This window comes from Rousettus aegyptiacus, unplaced genomic scaffold (assembly GCF_014176215.1).
Source record: "Rousettus aegyptiacus isolate mRouAeg1 unplaced genomic scaffold, mRouAeg1.p scaffold_m13_p_10, whole genome shotgun sequence".
Classification (NCBI taxonomy): domain Eukaryota; kingdom Metazoa; phylum Chordata; class Mammalia; order Chiroptera; family Pteropodidae; genus Rousettus; species Rousettus aegyptiacus.
In genome coordinates, this window is record NW_023416285.1 from 45,705,548 (window position 1) to 45,724,654 (window position 19,107).

The following is a 19,107-nucleotide window of genomic DNA, read 5'->3' on the forward strand; positions in this document are numbered from 1 at the left end:
TTCCCTTTACAGAGTAAAGATACAACTCAGAATCATGTGCTGCATTTGATTATAATGTCTTTCTAATGTCCCTCAGTCTGGGAAAGTTTCTCGGTCTTTGACTTTCATGACTTTGACAATTTTGAAGATCTCAGGCCAGATATTTTGTATAATGTCTCTGGATTTGTTTAAATCCAGGTTATGAACCTTGTACAGGATTGTTACAGAAAGAATGCTAAATTCCTTTGACACATCTTATTTTGTGCGAAACAAATTCAGTTCACTTCATTAATGATCACAGTTTCTTTGATCGTTTACTAAAAGTGGTGTCTTCCAGCTTTTCCATGGTTCCTTCTGTAATTAATAGGCATGTTTTGGGGGGAGATATTATGTATATGTTTCATTCCTCCTTAAATTTTCCATTTATTTGTTTATATAGATCAGAATGGACTCATAGTTTCTCATTTTATGCCTGTTGTTATCATTATTTATTCTGATGCCCAAACTGTCCCAGATTTGACCAGTGGGAACTTTTTTAAGCTGGGTTCTGTGTCTTTTTGATAAATTTCCTTCTCATTTTATGCCTGTTGTTATCATTATTTATTCTGATGCCCAAACTGTCCCAGATTTGACCAGTGGGAACTTTTTCAAGCTGGGTTCTGTGTCTTTTTGATAAATTTCCTTCAATTTTTGAAAACGTCTTTGCTTTCTAGCACAAAAAGATGTTCCAGGCTTTTGCATTTTCCCTGCCTCAGCCCTGGAATTAGTCATTTTCCCAACGATCCCTGCTTCCTTTTGGTAGAAATGGTGTTGAAAAACTGAGATCTGGGTGCTAGGTGTACTTATTGATTGATTGGGTGTTGCTGCCCCTAGGCCCTCTCAGTGAACAGGACAGAGCAAGGGAATATGCGTACATACACATATTGACATATATTCTGTATCAGTATATTGAAATTGATGAGACCACACGGAAACATCTAATTCTAACTGAATATCACTCTACTCACCTTGACTGGGATCTGACACCTTGGGGCAGACCATCACCTCCCCGATAAAATATACCCTTCTCACTCCATTGGAACTCCAATGCTCTGCTCTGGGCTCTCCCTCCCCCATACACTGAGCAGACTTCCACCTTGCTTGGCCCCATGTAACTGCCTTGTAGTTTAGAAAGGGAAGAGAAGAGACTGGAAAAGAGAATATGAAGAACCAAATATTAATTTTGAATCACGAGTGGCCTCTAAATAATATCTTTTCTACACAAAAGCCATCTGCAGGAGACATTAGGAAAATATGATTTTTTTTTTCTCTCATGAAGTCCTCATCTCTCTAAAATTTTCTTGTTTCCTTTAGATTTCATTTTTCTAGCTTATTTGTCCTGGGATTTGTATTATCCAGGCATGTACACATATCTAATACTTTCATTCATTTATATATCATCTCATTGGTTATTTCAGATTTTATTTACTCATTTATTGTTATTGAAAACCTTGTATTTATGTTTCGTTATGCCTGTCTTCCAATTTGCTACCCTTATCAATTTTTAAGGTTTTATGCCATAATAGCATAATTTTTGGTCCATTAGATTTGGCAATAGTAGGATCTGGAACATTTTTGTTTTGGAAAATCTGAGCTACAAAATATGTCACTAATTATTGTATCCTTGAAGTAGCAACAAGATTTTCTCACATGAACTGTTGCAATCAACCTCATTGGTCAGGGGGAAAAAAATTAGAAAAACCTCAAATCAGATTAAGAGGCTATATATGCAATAATAATAATTTAAAAAGTCAAGGTTACGATTTTCTTTCTCATTTCTTTATTAACTTTTAATATTCCAATATGCCTTCCAGCTGTAAGACGCATGTATTATTCTAATTTGTTTCCGGTTACAGGATTCATTAAATTTAGCAAACACTTAGGGAACCATCTCACATGTTGGTCATTAAGTCTTTCTTCTGGAAATGTGGTCAAAAATGACAACTTGTATGTAGAGTTTTGTCTGAATAGGGATTCTCGTAGAGTTGTCACCTGGTGGAGCCTAAAATACATAAATGATATTGTTAATCAGTCCCGTCCATGCAAGTAATTGGCATTAAATACATTTTTCTCTTGCTTCAATATTTTAGTGAACAGCCCTAAAAAGGTATGGCCCTGGAGATCTTTTCATGTTTTCTACTGGATTCTTTTTCTCTGGAGCCACCAGTGATAATTCCAATCAGGAGCTTTGAGGCCCTGGGTTGTGATATCACTGAAAATATCTAGGATCAAAGCAGTGTCCCAGGCCCACACTTGTCTAGACTCTGCTGAACACCATGGGTCACTAATTCTGCAGAATTCCCAGTGAAGGGCTTTGCAAACACATGATCACAGGTTAAAAAATTAAAAAGAATCCTATCTTGATTTCAAGTTTGTTCAATAAAAATGTCTTGAGTTTGGAATTGATTCAGACTAGTGAAAGTAACCTGTCCATGGTGGGTTTCGTGTAAAGCTTCTTATCACTTTCAAAACTATTGATATGTTTTATTTATCCCTTCAAATTGTAATCTTTGCAAAAAAATATTTGTTCCTTTTATCTTTATTCAGGATAGTCTATCATACTTATAGGCTCTTAGGAAGCTCCTGTGGAAACAATATTCACTGATGTGTCATTAAAAGAGAGAAGAGAGAAATACTGAAAGAGTTAGACAATATCTACAATTGGAAAATATTAGTCATTGGGTCTTTTCTATATTTGGTGTACAATAGAATAATATTATTTGCTTTCTCTTCTCTTGTAGAAAGAGATAAAAAATTTAGATCTGGGGCTAGAGAGAAGCTTTGGTATTGCCTTTTCCCCATAGTAGTTAATTTGTTGTGCTAGCCAAGAATAAAAATACTTGGACCCATATTTTATTAACCAGAGTCAGTAAAATTGTAAGGACTTTGAAATGGGTAAAACAAAAAGACTAGGTGTCCTGAGTGGCATACCCATTCACATTTTTTTCCCACCTTTCGTATTTTTGTGCTATTTTATAATGCCGTAAGTTATAGAAAACTGATAATAAGACAAAATATTCTTGCCTACAAAGATGCAAATTAATTGTGTCCAGTGCAATGCAATTAATTAGACCTACTTTGCATCTATTTGTAAATTAATTTTAGTTTTTCTTATTCTCCATATATGCTATGCTCTTTGAATTCTTCTTTGAACTGTGTTCCCTCTATAATTAATAAATTAAATAAAATCTCTGGCACATTTGTTTTACGTCTGCATGAGAGTCACTATTATATCTTCTAGAAAAATCATCTTGTAAACATTTTGGAAGTTCCACTGCAATGCCCAATGAATTTTCCTGATGGCTGAGTAGCCTGTGTTGCTAGAGTGTTGCACCTCATGGACGACTTCTACCCACACATTTCTTTTCTGTTCAAGAGGTAAATTCTCAGAAGCAACAGAACGTTCACTTTGCGGATCCTGGGTTTTTTTTTTTTTTTTTTTTTTTTTACATATTTTTCTTTTTACTATTTTTGTGTTTTGTTTTTGTCTTTGAAACTTTTACAATCAATAAATTATTCCCTGTTGGTGACAACAATGATTCGGGATTTGGTTTTCTGGCCTAAACTTTGTGATCTCTGTAAATGAATGGATTACAGAGATTTATCTTGGGTGAGAGACAACAGAGAATATGATTTCTTATTATTTTCTTTATTTATCTACTTCTCTATGTGAGCTCAAATTGAGAATCTGGTGTCCTCTAAAAAAGATAACAACTTTTTGATATATAGAGTTTTAAGTTTTTGTGCTTACTTTTGACTCGTGGCTAAAGTTTAAATCCAAAGCTATAAGCTGTCTATGTGACTGTGTGTGTGCATTTTATGTGTATAGTTTTAGAGATAATATATACTCCTATATAATCTCAGGACTTACCAACGACACCAAAGAACTTTAATGCGTGGTATAACTATCAATACGATAGCCAAAGGTTTTTTACCTTTTATCTACAGAATACTTAAAACTTAATGAAAAAAAAAAAAAAACCTATTAAAACTCTATAGAGAAGCGTGTAGAGGGCAATAATAATTACAGAAGAAATACAGTATATTAACATGTATATGAAAAAGTGTTCATTCCTAATAATGAGTAAAAATGCATATTAAAATGACACCAAATAAATTTGAACTTTAAAATGAACAATACTCAAAAAGTATACAAAATAAATAGAACATGGTGAATGAGTAGTCTTACTGCAGGTATATGTAATTGTAAATTGACATGGTGTAACTGCCAAATGATTTGACAATACCTTTCTAAAGTTTTACAAAGTATATGTCTTTTGATTGAGCAATTGCCATTTTAGGAATCCACTTTGAAGAAAAAAAACCCCAGAAACTTGGTTATAGAGAGTTGTTATTTAAAATCAACCTACATGTTTACCAATGGGAAATTCTTATATAAATTCTACTTCATAGGATATTACCTACATCATTATACAGTTAGTTTTTTAACTTCAGCAAATGCAACTTGAACTCATTTTTAAAATTACTGCATACTATTTCACTGTGTCGATATACCATAGTTTATTTAACCATTTCCCAGTCATGGACATACAGCTAATATCCATTTTTTAACTACTGCAGTGGAAAACATCTTTTTAGCACTTTAGAAGCAATATTCATTCAATGAACACCTATTCAGTGGAACATTAAACACATTCTTACACTTAATTTTCACAATCTTTTGTAAAATGTTTATTTTTACAGATTTTACAGATGAGAAAACAAAGTACAGAAGAGCCTAAATAATATGACCAAGTCACAAAGCCTGTGAGATCTACTGAACTCCAACCCATCGTACCTATTGCCCCTTTTAAACAGCTTTTCCCTGCTTGAGTCCTGGTGGCTATTTCCAACCCCTTGCTACTTGTCCTGTTGTCCTTCCCGCCCCTTTCAAACACTCCCAGGTATTCTAGAGGAGTCCTTAAGTCTTCAGTTGTCAAGAGGAATTACGTTAAAAGACTCAAGCAGGTTTTTCAATATCCTAAACACTATTTTTCTACTCCGTGCACATGGCCACGTGTGCCTTTTCTGTTGCGAACAAATCCATGAAACTTGTCAGATTTTTAAAGTAAGTTGTATTTTCCAAAGGTTATGATCCTATCTCCTGGAGAAGCCTCCTGTACTTGTGAAGTAGTTTTCTGGACTACTAAGTCAAGGTTGCAGTTTGTTTGTTTTATTGTTTTATTGTTGTTGTTTTTTTAAAACTCTTGCTGCACATATTTGAGGCAATATATACTGCTGAGGCTACCATTGTTTATGCTGAAGATATCCTAGCCAGCAATAACCACTTAGACATTGTCAATGTGAGATCTCCTCTCTTGCCAATGGCCTTGATCACTGTTCACACTGTTGTGTTTCATGTTCCAATATACTTCCATGTCCCTCATCCTGCTCTGGGATTTCAGTGGCTCGGAAAGTGTAAGCATCTGCTGGGGCGGTGAATGGTTACATAGAAGTCATGGGGGTTGACCACTTGTTTGACTGTTGAGACCCTGGAGAAATCAAGCTCTCTTTGAATTAGAAATAGTCCCTTAACTATGATTTTGTACCTTCAGTGACCCCATGCCCGACTCATGTGTTTTTTAGTACTTGCTTCTTTGTCATTAATTATCGGGTCTTGGAAATCATGAAGGAAACAGTTATTTTGTTCTTTTTAAAAATTTTTTCAATTTTTAAATTTTAATTAAATTTATCAGAGTAACGTTTGTTAATAACGTTGTAAGTTTCAGGTGTACAACTTCATAATGCAACATCTGTGTACTCCATTGTTCTCAGTCAGCCATTTCGCCCGGCTAGAAAACTACCCTCCCACTGTTGCCCACATTCCTTGTCCTGAATATGACAAAAAAAAATGTGTGAAAAAGTGAACTTGAATTGGGGCTGAGCTCTCTTTCTCAGGTTCCTCCATCCTCATTTCCCTACATTCTGTTGGTTCCTTTTACCTTTGGCATAAGGTTTGAGTAGGTTGCCCTTCTAATTAGAAGCTTAAAACAGCAATTTTTCTTTGTCACAAATGTATTACTGGGATACGTACTTTTCTTTTAATGCAGATATTCAATGTGGATGGTACCAGCTTATCATTTATACTCTTTATTACTAAATATTTATATACATATAATAATTCAAAATTATACATTTCATTTTTTTCTTTCCTGTGCTACACTTTACATATGAGTTCACACATTGGATGCTTAATGATAATGTGCTTATCTATAGGGGTCATTCCGTACTACTTCATATAAAATTAAAATCAGTTTTCCAGGTCAAGAGGAGGGCAGAGCATTTAAGTTTTAGGAGTTTTAATTCATAAAAGCCAAGCTCTGTTATGTAATTTTTAATATATTCCTCAAGGCCATTGATTTTAGCAGCAGTTAGTTGAGTAAATACTTAATTTATATGTGGTGGACTTTCAGTTCAGGTATACCAGGTGATTGCCCAGGGGAGAAAATGTTTAAAAGCTTCTTAGCATGTGGGTGTTTTAGGGCTATAATCAACCAAACAAGTCAGTAATTTGGGCAGCAAAACCAGAAAGTTGGCAAGACCTCAGCTTCACTTAATAACTGTGACTGTGCCACAGTTAAAAAGCTACGTTTACAAGAGGCCTCCAAGGAAAATCCAGGAGCCAAAAAAGTGCTGTTGGTGATTCAGTAAGTGTCTCCTGCTGTATTACTTCAAGTTTGTGCAGAGTTCGAGGGAACACTGTTGGAGACTTTGAAGAAACCATAGCCTTGCTTAAACTTATTCTTTTTAGTGTGAGGTTTTTTGTTTGTTTGTTTGTTTGTTTTTCATGGCTAATAGAAAATATACCCGAGACCTGTAAAAAGACAGATTGTAAAATTAAGGACCTTCACTAGGAGGGTGGAGCTTTAAGAGATTAAATTTGAACCATCCGCGGAAAGGATGCAAGATGTTATGGGCCTCCATTTTGAGAAGAGCAATTTCAAGACTGAGACTGGCTCCATCTGATTTTAATGCCTGTGTGGCAAGGGAAATTAAGGCCAGTCCATGAAATGGGAGGCAGCATTAAGGAGGCAATTAACACCTTCCCTACTAATAGTAGCGAGTGCTCAGGTTGCTTGGGAGGCACAGAACAGAGAGAATAGCTGTGGGAAAGTACTTCTGAAATCTTCCGCTAAATTAAAACAAATGAACAACTCCCCCCAAACAAAAATACGTGTTTTTATTGGCAGTAGTTATTTTTCATTTTAAACCTTGTTCACTTATATATTCTTTTGCTCATAGAAAAAGAAGGTAGAGTTTGGAATTTCTTTTCTGTATCTGTATAATAGATTTAAAAAATAATAAAATAATTGCTTTTGTCATTCAGCTAAGGACCTAACACATTGCCGCTGCTCTGGATACCCAGGGTTAGCACTCCAAAGTTCAGCAAAGAACCCCTGGTGTTAATTCACCTACTCTGGTAATTTTCAGCTAAAAATAGCTTTAGTTCTACATATGTCTCTAGTGCCTAAGATCCTAAAACATTTTAAAGTTAACCTCAAGAGTTTCCAGAATTATTTTTGGCCCTACTACTCATTTCTTTAGCAAATATTTAATATTCAATTTATTCATTCCACAGATGTTTACTGAGCACCTGCCATATGCTAGCTTTGGACATGCAATGGTAAAATGACTAGAAAGGGTTTCTGCCTCACGTTTCGGTTTGTTTTACAAGTCTCTGTCACATCTCTGTTTCATTTGTGCCTCTGGATGAATCTACCTGACAAAGTGATTCTTGATAAGGCAGCAATAGTAGGAATGGATACTGTGGATCTAAAATGATCCAAATAAGTGAGAAAAAATCGCAGCAATTTATCAGCAGAAAGCATCCAGTGCAGTCTGCGGCACTCCTGTAGAGGTGTCAGAAGTCTTTGGTATATGGTCTGTACTTTCTAGTCTGTTTGTGCATTTGCAGAAATGTGTAATTTAAACTACTTAAAATTAAGACAGTCAAATTAAAATTTGTTTTAGAGGAACGAAGAGTGATTACTTTATGGACATACAGTAAGGTGAAGCAATAGCTAATAAAATATGCCCATGTCAAAGTAGTGTATATCAAATTCAGCTACTCTTTAGGATCACTTGGGGGAAGCATCAAAACACAGATTCCTGGGCCTCACCACAGCCAGACTCAGTCTGAGTATCTACGGGTGGAGCCCCAGGCTCATACGATTGGCTACTGTGAGGAGAGAAGGAGGGAACTGCTTTACTAAATTGACAGAACTGCTTCTGCTCAAGCCATGGAGGGTCGGGTGTTGATAATGAACTCTTGGGATAATATTTTGCATTTCAAAGTAACACATTTTTATGTTTGAACAGTTGTGGTTTTCAGAAAGACGAGTCTGGATCAGGGGGCTTCTGTCGTGCAGTGAGGAGTATTGATACGTAAAAAGAAAAGCAACACATTCTGCTAAATCAGTTCAGCGACACTCAGGATGGATGCAGAAGGGTTTATCCTATAACAGCATTGGTTTGTTTCGTCAATTTCCTACATCTAATAGAAACCACATCATCTCTAAGATCTTCTAACATGTTTTTTTTGTTTGTTTGCTTGTCTTGTCATCAGCCATTTATCAAGCAATTATGTTCAAGATGTACTCCAATAGACAGTAAACAAAGTAGCAAAAAGGACACTCTGTCCTATCGAATTTCATAGAATTGATTTTCTTTTTTATACCAATAAATTTTAGCCAGCAGAAAAAAAACATCATCTCTTTTCAAAATGATTTATGCATTTTCATACTTAGAAATTTTGATTCTAAGTCATGACACAAATAGTACAGATTCTCATCGAACGATGCGGAATGGCGAAAATTCATTTGGTTTGGCTTCCATAGTTGTACTTCAATTTCCCCTCAAAATTTCTCTGCTATTACCCTCCTTCCGGCATCTTGGTCTCAACCCTGGTTGCTCATTAAAATCACCTGGGGAGCTTTTGAAAAGTAAGATGCTCAGGCCTTCAACCCAGACCAATTCAACCTGAATCTCTAGAGATGAGGTTAGGCTTCATATATTCTAAAGATTCCTGGGTGATTCTGATATCAGGCCCTAGTTCTAGTCCTTTGTTTCTTGAATTACTGTTATGCGGTCATCTAGGTCCCCTCCCTTGCCATGCAGCCCCATGCTCTATGTTTCCTTTATGTGTGATGGTTCTTCCTAGAATATTCCTTCAGCTCCAGTCTCTCTGTTCTCACCATAACCACTCTTCAAAATTCAGTTCAGATGCTAACTTCTCCATTAACTCATTTTTTAATGCCTCAAGTCAAAAGTAAATTCTGCCTCCTCTGAATTCTTATAGAGTGTTTTCCATCTTCTCAGGTCACTTTCTAGACTGTTATTTCTGCATATTATATTTACTTACCCACCCACCCACCAATTAACCTGTAAGCTTTTTAGGGCAAGAAACCCATCTTTCTGATTCACTCATTATACCTCATAGTGTCCAATAGGTGCTCAGTTAACATCAAATGAGGAAGGGAGGGTTGAAAAAAAGAATGAAGAGGCAACAGATGTATAGACACCCATCCAGCTCACCTTTTTCTCTACACTCCTCCATTCTCCCCATCACCTCTTGTTTCTGAGGGTTATGGTAAAATAAGGTCTCTCAAACACGTTTTCTAGATAGATATGTATTCTATAAATTTGGTCTTTACCAGAATAATAAGGTAGTTGAAATATTAAAAACATCAATGCAGAAGCTTGCTAACTACGGCAGGACCTCTAGTTCTAGTCCTCTTTGTTGTTCACTTGAATTACTGTTATGCTCTCATCTTTGCTAGTTTTTCCTCTCTAGTCTGTCCTTATCTACACCTTCTCATGTCCTTAAAACATAACTTCCGTCCTGTTATTTCCCTGCACAAGAGCCTTGGCATGTTTCTACATTTCCTATCAAGTTCAGTCCAAGATCTTCATCAGTCCTGCATTCAAAGCTTTTCATGATTTTTCCACACTTAATTCCCACTCCACACCTCCAAATCAATGCAGCAGCCAAACTGAACTGTTTAAGTACTCCTTTATCTGCTTATAGTCTTCAACCTTATCTTTGCTAGTAGGGTTTCTTCTTGTTATAGCCTGCCTCTTTGTCTCTATGTGTTCAATTTCTAATCATTCTTCAAGTCAGTTAAAAGATCACCTTGTCTATTATTACCTAACATAATTCCCAATATTATTCCCTTATCGTCCCCTCTCCACTAGTTCCTGCCACAGATCATAAGCCATTTCTTCTTCCACTGAATTCCCAAAGCATTTCTCTTTTGTGACATACAGCTTTCTGCTTTATAGTTTAGCCATGTTTTCTACATGCTTGTTTCCCTAAAAATAGTATAAATATTGAAAGGGCAAGGGTTGATTTGAGGTCTCGCTCATCTTTACATGCCCTATGGTATCTTATAATATTTAAGTTTAAGCTCCATTGCCAGATTCTACTAGTAATAAACTATGTGACCTTGAGCAAGTCATTTAACCTGTCTGAGTAATTTGTTCATAAGTCAAAAATGTGTTCTTATTCAACAGTCTTAATTTGAGAACTGCAAAAGACAACTTGAAAGCACATGCCAAAATATAGACTTCTACATGACCTCTACAAAACGTAAAATTATGACTGTATTAGTTTTCACTGATGAATTCCTGCAACTTTTTTTCTGAGTTACTTGGATCAAGGTAGAGTAGGGTGAATATACCCTTTCTGACTATCATTGCTACATTAGGTATCAGTGACATAATCCACTCCTCAACTTTTAATTAGTATAGCATTATTTTTATGTGTTTAGAGGAAATTGTTCATGCAATCATTTATTCCATGAATATTGACTGAATATCTATTAACCAGGCATTTTTTTGTAGATGATGGACTCTCATATTAAGTGAATGAAAGAGGGAGGGAGAAAACAGCTAGTGTAAACTATTCTACACATTTTCTCTCTCTCTCATTAGTAGATTGTAAAGGTTTTAGACCACCTATCTTATTCAAAGGCTCAAAGCAAACTCTCATGGTTAATGCTTTCTAAAAGCGAAAGAGAAATGCCTATTTTTAAATTGGTCCAGATAACATAGGGGAGTGAGTGCAAAGTGCTTCCACCAATCCTTCTAAAGATAATACACTGGAAACATCTTGGTGGATGTGAATCACTCAAACAAGCATTCTTCACTCAAAAATAGAAACGTGCCTTATTTGTTCCAGATGTTATACAGCTGCAGGGAAGTTAAAGTCAGTGGTCCTGTTTTCAATGCAACCAAACTCTTATTGCATTTGGAATTTCTTAACCAATGAGCACATATTCCTTGTTGTAAGACCTGCACAGTTTTCTTTTTTTCCACTGTAACCATTCACAAACAAGTATGTTTCATGGGAACCTTATTTCAGAATTAATGAGTCTACATCTGTTCTGTATGAAAGAAACACATCCTGTTTATCACTGTTTCCATTTTTCATTTATCTTGCTCTCTTTAATTTTAAGCATAAAATATTTCAAAGAGAATATTTGATGGAAAGGAAAAGGAGAATTAAGTTATAATGTTCTTATAATATTTTAGAGCTTTTTAACTCCGGAGTTATAAGAAGGTGATTACCTCAGGAAGAATTTCAAGCAAAATTATCAAGAAAAAAAATGAGTATAAAAATGTAATTCTTATCATCATGCATTAGTGATTTAAAAAACTTGACATTTTAGTTTATTTCTTGATTCTCCTGTAGGTCTGTAAAAGATGCTATGTGGATGCATAAAATATAAAAGAATCATGGCTCTTTGAAGAAGGTAAATAAGAAATTATGTAAGGAATGTACATGATAATTTTATATCTAACCATAAAAATTAAAATATATGTGTTGTATTTTGTTCGAGAACATTCAAGAACACTTATGTTTCAGAATAGAGTGCCAGATCTCTTAAGATTATTGTCTTTTTATGGAGCGAATTTTCTCAAATTGTGTTTTATGGACAATCTGTCTCAGAATCACATTGGCTGCTTATGAAAATATGTACTTCTGGGCCCAGTAGTGCCAGAGTTGCTGTGAATTAGACCTGGGGCTGTAGAGGGACTCTGGAGATCAGAAAATAACAACACTTTCATCTGCCACTTGTGAACATTAAAACTAAGTGAGGTTAGATGAATTTCTCAAGGCCATACTGCCAGTTAATAGTAAAGTAAGACATAGAATTTCATTTATTGATGCTGAGACCAATATTATTTTCCAGTAAGTGGGCTATTAATTTTTATCTTCAATAGACAAAATTTAAATAACATTTAAAGAACTGTAAGTATCCAAATATTGTCAGGTATCCTACCTGACAATTCTTTACTCTTATCACTAATTAACTAAAGCCTTGTTCTTTCTCGAAGATTTGAAAATACTCTTCCTTCAGACTCATCATGAATCTTTTAAATTATAATCAAAATCTTCCAGAAAAAAAAAGAAAATGTTACATTTCATGTATTGTTGACTAAATCTTTGAAATTTTATGGTTGATTATTTTGGAAGTAAGTGTTTTAGTTAAAGTTATTTAGTTAAAGTTATATGTTCAAATAACAGTTTGCATTCAATAATCATTCCACAAAGACCATAAAAGCTATAATTCATGGCATACATTCTGGAAGTATGTATATGCCATTAGATAAAATAGAGCCCTAAAATAATTTAAGTGTAATGTTATTCAAAACAAATTCAAAAATTTGTTTCACACATCTTAATGAAACTATTAATAATTTTATATCTTTTCTTACATATATAATTTAGCTTTCTTAAAGGAAAATACTTTGTAAATGCTGTTTATTCAGATTTCTGTGCTTTGCCCTAACTGATAACATTTTGATGCCCATTTACGATAAGAGGCAACACTAGAGAGAAGGTGTGCTGATAAACTTCCTTGGTATTCATAAATTTATAATAAATATGACCCTAAAGATTTTCAGGTCTAGTCCTTTATTTTGCTAATGAGAAAACTGAAACAAATAAACAAACGAAAGAGTAGTATTCTTTTGAAAGAGATAGCATTGTGTTAGAAATTACTACCCAAACCTCTCTTCTTCCTGTCTTAGACTATAACTCCAGTTTTCAGCTGCTCATATGGCCATTTGAATAAAGACACATTTCCTAGTCTTCCATGTAGCTAGATATGGCCATCTGACCTCTTGTTATGGAGCACATGTGAATGTTTGTGTGGCAGCTTTTGGGAAACTCCCTTACAAGTTAGTAGGTGCATGTCCCGTGCACCCTCTGAGTTTTCTCCATGAATTCTGTTTGGAACATGGTTATTTTGATTGGAGATCTATTTTGACCCATGAGGATAAGGACCAACCTGGCCCAGATGACTGACACCATCTAAACTCACATGGGAAAGAAAGAGCTTCCTCTGTGTAAGTCACTGATTTGGGGTTTCTGATATTTGGAGCTATATCTAATTATAGACAACAATCTGTTTCTTGCTTCAAAATTTTATTCATTCATTCTTTGAGCACACGGATATTGAGCACTTTTTATTAACTGTACTAAGAACTGTACTGAGTGGATATGAAACAAAATAATTTTATTTTCGATTTTAAATTTCTAAAAAGTTTTGGAAAAGATTTTAGAATCAGACTCTCCTTTTCCTTTAGTCCATCCTCACCCCGATCCTAGGCATATCGTATGGTTCCTATTTCTTTCATTATGAAAAAATGTTTTCTTGACTTTGGATTTTTGACTGATTCTGTCATGTGATTAACACATTTTTCAAAAGTTCAAAAAAGAAGCTCAAGCAACTCAAGAACATATGACTTTAAGTAAAGTTTTAACTTCTACCACCAAACAAATGACAAGTCATGACTAAAAATCATGATGCAAAATGCAGTCTTTGAAATATGTAAGATATTAACATTTGTCTTTGAATTAATTCAAAGCATTATGGGACATATCTTTAAAATATTCAAATAAAATGTATTTTATAAGTTAACACTTAATACACTAAAGGCCATACTGTTCAGTGTTACTTCCATGTAAAAAGTGATATTAGAATTCTGGGTACATATGTGAGGTGAGAATTTCCCTTTGCTAAACAACTCATGTCCCTATTTAGAGCAAAAAGAGACTGGAGATCCCAGGATCAGAGCACACAAATGCATGACCCACTGCCTCCCTAATCTAATTCTGCTCGTAGGCACAGAGAATGGTTTCTATTTGTGAGTTCTATTTACCACCAAAACTCTTCCATATTGTTTTCTATTAATTTATTAAGTTTTGGAATTTTTAAAGAATAATACATGCTTTAAGTTTTAACATAGTTTTTCAATTCTAGATGTAAAAACAAGGCTGTCCAATATTTAATAGATTTTTGAATAATAGTAGAAATACAGCAACATTTGGTGATAAATATAAAAGCAAACTTACCTTTGGGTCCACGTTGAGAATTTTTCTGTCTCTTTTGTATTTGAAAAGTAAGCCTTCTGGATTATCAGCGATCACTTGATAATTGGCAGTTGAATTCCACACAGCAATATGATTGTCCCAGTTATAATAGCTATAAAAATAAACACTTGTTAAGAATTGATATGTATAATACATTAAATTGACAAATATATTTCAAAAAATACTTGGAGAAGTTCAGTTTCAAGATAAATGGATCAGGTCATGCCTATATAAACATGTAGAACACATATGTGCTTAAAATTCTTGCAGAAAAGATTAGAGTGGGCTATTTTTGGTGGGTTACATTTACATATTTCTCAAATCAGATACATATTTATGGATATTTTGTGTGATTTTCTGGTTTGGGCACTCTAGGACCTAGGGCCTATTCCAGTATTATATTCCCAGGAAGTCAAGAAGAATTTAAAGCTATTTCTTTCAGCTCAGACTCATCAAGGTATTAAGAGTATTCAAGTTATCAAGAGATTGTTTACCAGAAGCAATGGCAGCCTAAGTCATCTCTTTTCATTCAAAACAAATTAATTCATTTCTTACAGGCTCTATTTTCCAATAATATATTTCACAGGAAGTGAGGAAACAATCTGCATCTGATAGGTGTGATATAATGTATTCTATCACAACTCATGTGTAGCTACTCTCATTTCATAGACAAGGCAAGTAAACTAGGGGAGGTCAGCTAGCATAGTTAAAGCCCTGAAACTAATATGTCATAAAACTAATATTTCAATTCAGATCTGTATGTTTCAAAATACATACATTCATTTTCTTTCAATTGTTCAACATTGCCTGCAGTTTATCCTTTTTTTTTTCATTAGTCAATGGAAACTTCCTATTGATGTTTTCTTTTAGACTTAATTGTCAAAATGAATATAATACTTCATATGAGTTGGAATAATTCTCAATATACTTATTTTATATATCTCATTCCTGCTAATACAATTCTAACATTATTTTAATATGTTCAAACTTGAGAAACTTCCAATATGTCTAATACTACCCTATTTCTGGTTTGTTTTTCCCTCTATAACTCCCCTTCTTCATTTTGAAAGAGATTTTATTTATTAAATTCACTCTGAATTGTACTGTTTTCTGTAGCATCAACTTGTGTGCTATAATCTGAAAATGCAACATTTACCCTCAAAAATTTCAATACTCAGAAAGACTGATTACACAGATCATATGTTTCTATCATTGCAGGGCACATTAGTGAGGACTATTTCTCTTTCTTCCCCCATTACTCTTTTCATGTCCAAGGCATAGGAGTGCCTTCCCTTTCTGAGGCACAGGGTTAGGAAAAGTGATTTTCCAACATATTGGTTTGTTTAGTTAGTCCTCCTTAAGATCAGGAATGACTATTTGATTTAGTGAATTATAGAAAGGAGCTGAGTATTCATGGCTTTCTGGGTCCTCACTTTAGCTAGCATAAATGAAGTTTATCATGGCAGGCTTAGCCCCCAAAGGGCAATGGTAGATCGCAGTCTATATACTGGTGAGGAATTCAATTCACTGGTGAAGGTATTAGGAACCAGTTTGACTATGCTCCTAATCAGGGTTCTTTAATCCTATTCAGTCCATGACAAAGAAGACAATTTGACCTCCATAGTTAGGAGACTGCTAAATCTGAAAATGGGCGTGATTCTAAACCTTATGTGTAAATCTCTCTAAATAATTATTTATGAGATGTATAGATATAGGTATTCCCAGTAAAATGCTTGAGTTATAGCAATGCTTAGAAGTGGCATGGTTTATATCACACATTCCTAGCTCGTTGCTCAGACCTCAAATGAAAAGCCTTGTTAAAGTTTAAGAAGATTGTGTGTGTGTATGTGTGTGTGTGTACTCTTTATACATATATTTATTCTTTATATTAAAAAGTTAATTTGTTGAGCACATGGTACTTTTAATGAAGCAAAAGAATTGTTTTTTTTCATTCTTTTGTTCTTTTGGTAGGGATGGGAAACTGATTTCGTTTCAAATCCAATTCAAATAGCTAATAACTATTAGTTTTAATAAAGATATTTCACATTTACTTAATAATTATCATGTACTGGGCACTATTCTGAGTCTAATGAATCTATTTTCTTATTTAATCTTATCATCAACACCATGAAGTAGGTATATAGTATCCTATTTTATACATGCAAAGCCGAGGTGATCCTGAAGTTTACTTGTGGATGAAAACAAGAGAATAGATTTGAGAAGCTATTAAAAAGTGGACTTAATGATGAAGAGAGAAATATCAACAAGAAGTATAGGATTACTCTGATTTCTGATTTGAATTCTTAAGTGGTTGGAATTATTTATTAGGATATAAAATATAAGAGAAGGAATGGATTTCAGAAGGTGAGGGGGAGGGAGTTCAGTTTTGGACATATTGAAGTTGAAATCCCCATGAAACAGTCAAGAAAATGAAAGCAAAGTATCTTTCTTTGTGTTGTTTTTTGACCTATTTCCAATACCACCTTTCAGCCCATGCCTGACATATAGTAGATACTGAATGCATATTAATTGAGTAATTGGCAATGGATGAATTTCTGAACTGTAGAGAGTTTTTAAAGATGAAGTAATAGATCTGGAAGTATCAGCTTAAATTCAAAGAGGTGGCTGAGGTGGCCAAAGGAGAACATAAATGCAAGGATGAAATCTAGGAACACCAGCTTTAAAAGAAAATAAGAAGAATCAACCACACAGAGTGAAAAACAGTGATCAGAAGGAACCAGAAGAGAATTATTTTATTGGAAAAGCTAAAAGATTATATCAAGAAACAGCTATTTTAAGAAAGACAACAGAGCCAAATGCTTCATAAAGGGAGTTCATCGAAATTTGCACTTGGAAGGATTTTATAGGGCGATCAGTTGCAGTGAAGTGGAGGGAGCAAAATTCAAATTATAGAGAATTTAAGAGAAAATAAGAAAAGATTAATTACTGAAGAAAAATAATTCCTTTAAGAATTTAATTATGAAGAAAATAAGAAAACTATGACAGCACTAGAGAGGGATATAAAAAATTAAGGGAGTTTTTCTTAAAGATGGAATATACTTCAGTATATTTTCATGATGTGAAGAAGGAAAAGTAGAGAATGCAGGATCCTAAAAAGGCATGAGCTGGAAAAAGGGCTTTGTCATAAAATGTTATATATGAGGAGATGTATCTAATATGCAATACCACTATCCTATTCCATTATCCATGTAGACTAATTTTATTTCGGTAAGACTCTTGCATGTTATTTATTACTATTCTTATTATACAAGAAGCCAAAGTTGAGAAAAGGTAATTAAAGTTTTTTTTAAGTTTATGTATTTAGTAAATGCTAAAATACAGTCTCAAACTCAGACTATAAAATCTAAAACAAGTGCTCTTTTAAAAACTTTATTTTATTGCGGTAAGATCAGTTAACAGATTTACCCTCTTAACAAAATTTTAAGTGTATAATACATTAATGTTTACTGTAGGTGCAGTGTTGTACAACAGATCTCCCTAGTTTATTCATTTTGCTGAACGGAAACTTTATGTCCATTATTTAATTCCTCAATTTCCCCTTTCCTCAGCCCTAGACAACCACTGTTTTACCCTTTGACTTTATGAATTTGACTATTTTATATACCTCGTATAAGTGAAATCATACAGTATTTATCATATATATATATATTTTTCAAATTCCTACACCCACTCTATGTACTTTGATTAAGGAGTTTAATCCCTTTACACTTAAAAGTAATTATTAATAACAAAGATTTTACTCTTGGCATATTATTAATTGTTTTCTGTTAGTCTTGGAGTTCTTTTGTCTGTGTTTTCCTCTCTTGCTTTCTTCTTTTGTGTTTTGTTGTTGTCTTTTTATTGATATGATTTGAATTATTTATTTTATTTTTTTGTGTGTGTATCTCCTACAAGTATTTTTTTGTAGTTAACTTAGGACAATTTTTAAGAGACAAACTGTTCCTTAAACTGTCCTTTAAAATATCTTATAGTTGTAACAGTAATTTTTAAGCTGACAATAACTTAGGTTCAATCATACACATAAACTTTACACTTTATCTTCTCCCCACCATGTACTTAATGTTACTATCATGATTTACGTCTATTCATACTATGTATCTTTTGGTAGTTTTTAGTTATTGTTATTTTTTAAACATTTGTCTTTTAACTTTTACAGTAGAATGAAGTGATTTACCACTGCCATTACAGTAATAAAGCAATTTCTAAAAATATATTTATTTTTATCAATGAGTTTTGTACTTTCTTATGCTACCCTGTTTCTGTTTAGCATCTTTTCATTTCAACTTGAAGAATTCCTTTTAGCATTTCTTATTATCAGGTCTAGTAGTGATGAACTCTGTCAGCTTCTTGCTATTCTGGGAAAGTACTTATTTATCTCTTCTTCATGTTTGATGGACAGGCTTGCTGGGTATAGTATTCTTGGTTGGTTGCTCTTTTCATTAAGCTCTGTGAATAAATATATCATTTCACTCCCTTCTGACCTTCAAGGTTTCTGCTTAAAATCTGTTTATTGTCTTATGGGGAGGGAGTCCCTTGGATATGACAAGTCACTTTTCTCCTTTCAAAATTTTCTTTTTGTCTTTTGACAATTTGATTATCATGTGTGTTGATGTATATATTTTTTAGATTTATTTCATTATTGGTGTCTCTTGAACTTCTTGGATTTGAATGTCCATTTCCTTTTTCAG

General features: G+C 34.0%; 1 protein-coding gene across 2 annotated transcripts in view; it reads right to left on the reverse strand.

The window, feature by feature from the left end:
- Positions 1-510: 510 nt before the first annotated feature.
- The window catches only part of CFAP299 (cilia and flagella associated protein 299), a 500,183-nt gene continuing 481,586 nt past the window's right edge, over positions 511-19,107 (reverse strand). Inside the window, exons 5-6 of one of the 2 annotated variants that reach the window (XM_016156182.2) lie at positions 14,381-14,510; positions 511-1,166 (exon numbers count right to left, since the gene is read on the reverse strand). In XM_016156182.2, the coding sequence (XP_016011668.1) occupies positions 1,146-1,166; positions 14,381-14,510 (151 nt within the window). In that variant the 3' untranslated portion in view covers positions 511-1,145. Of the gene's footprint in view, positions 1,167-1,781; positions 2,021-14,380; positions 14,511-19,107 lie in introns of those variants that run through there. The other variant, XM_016156181.2, reaches the window with a different exon arrangement.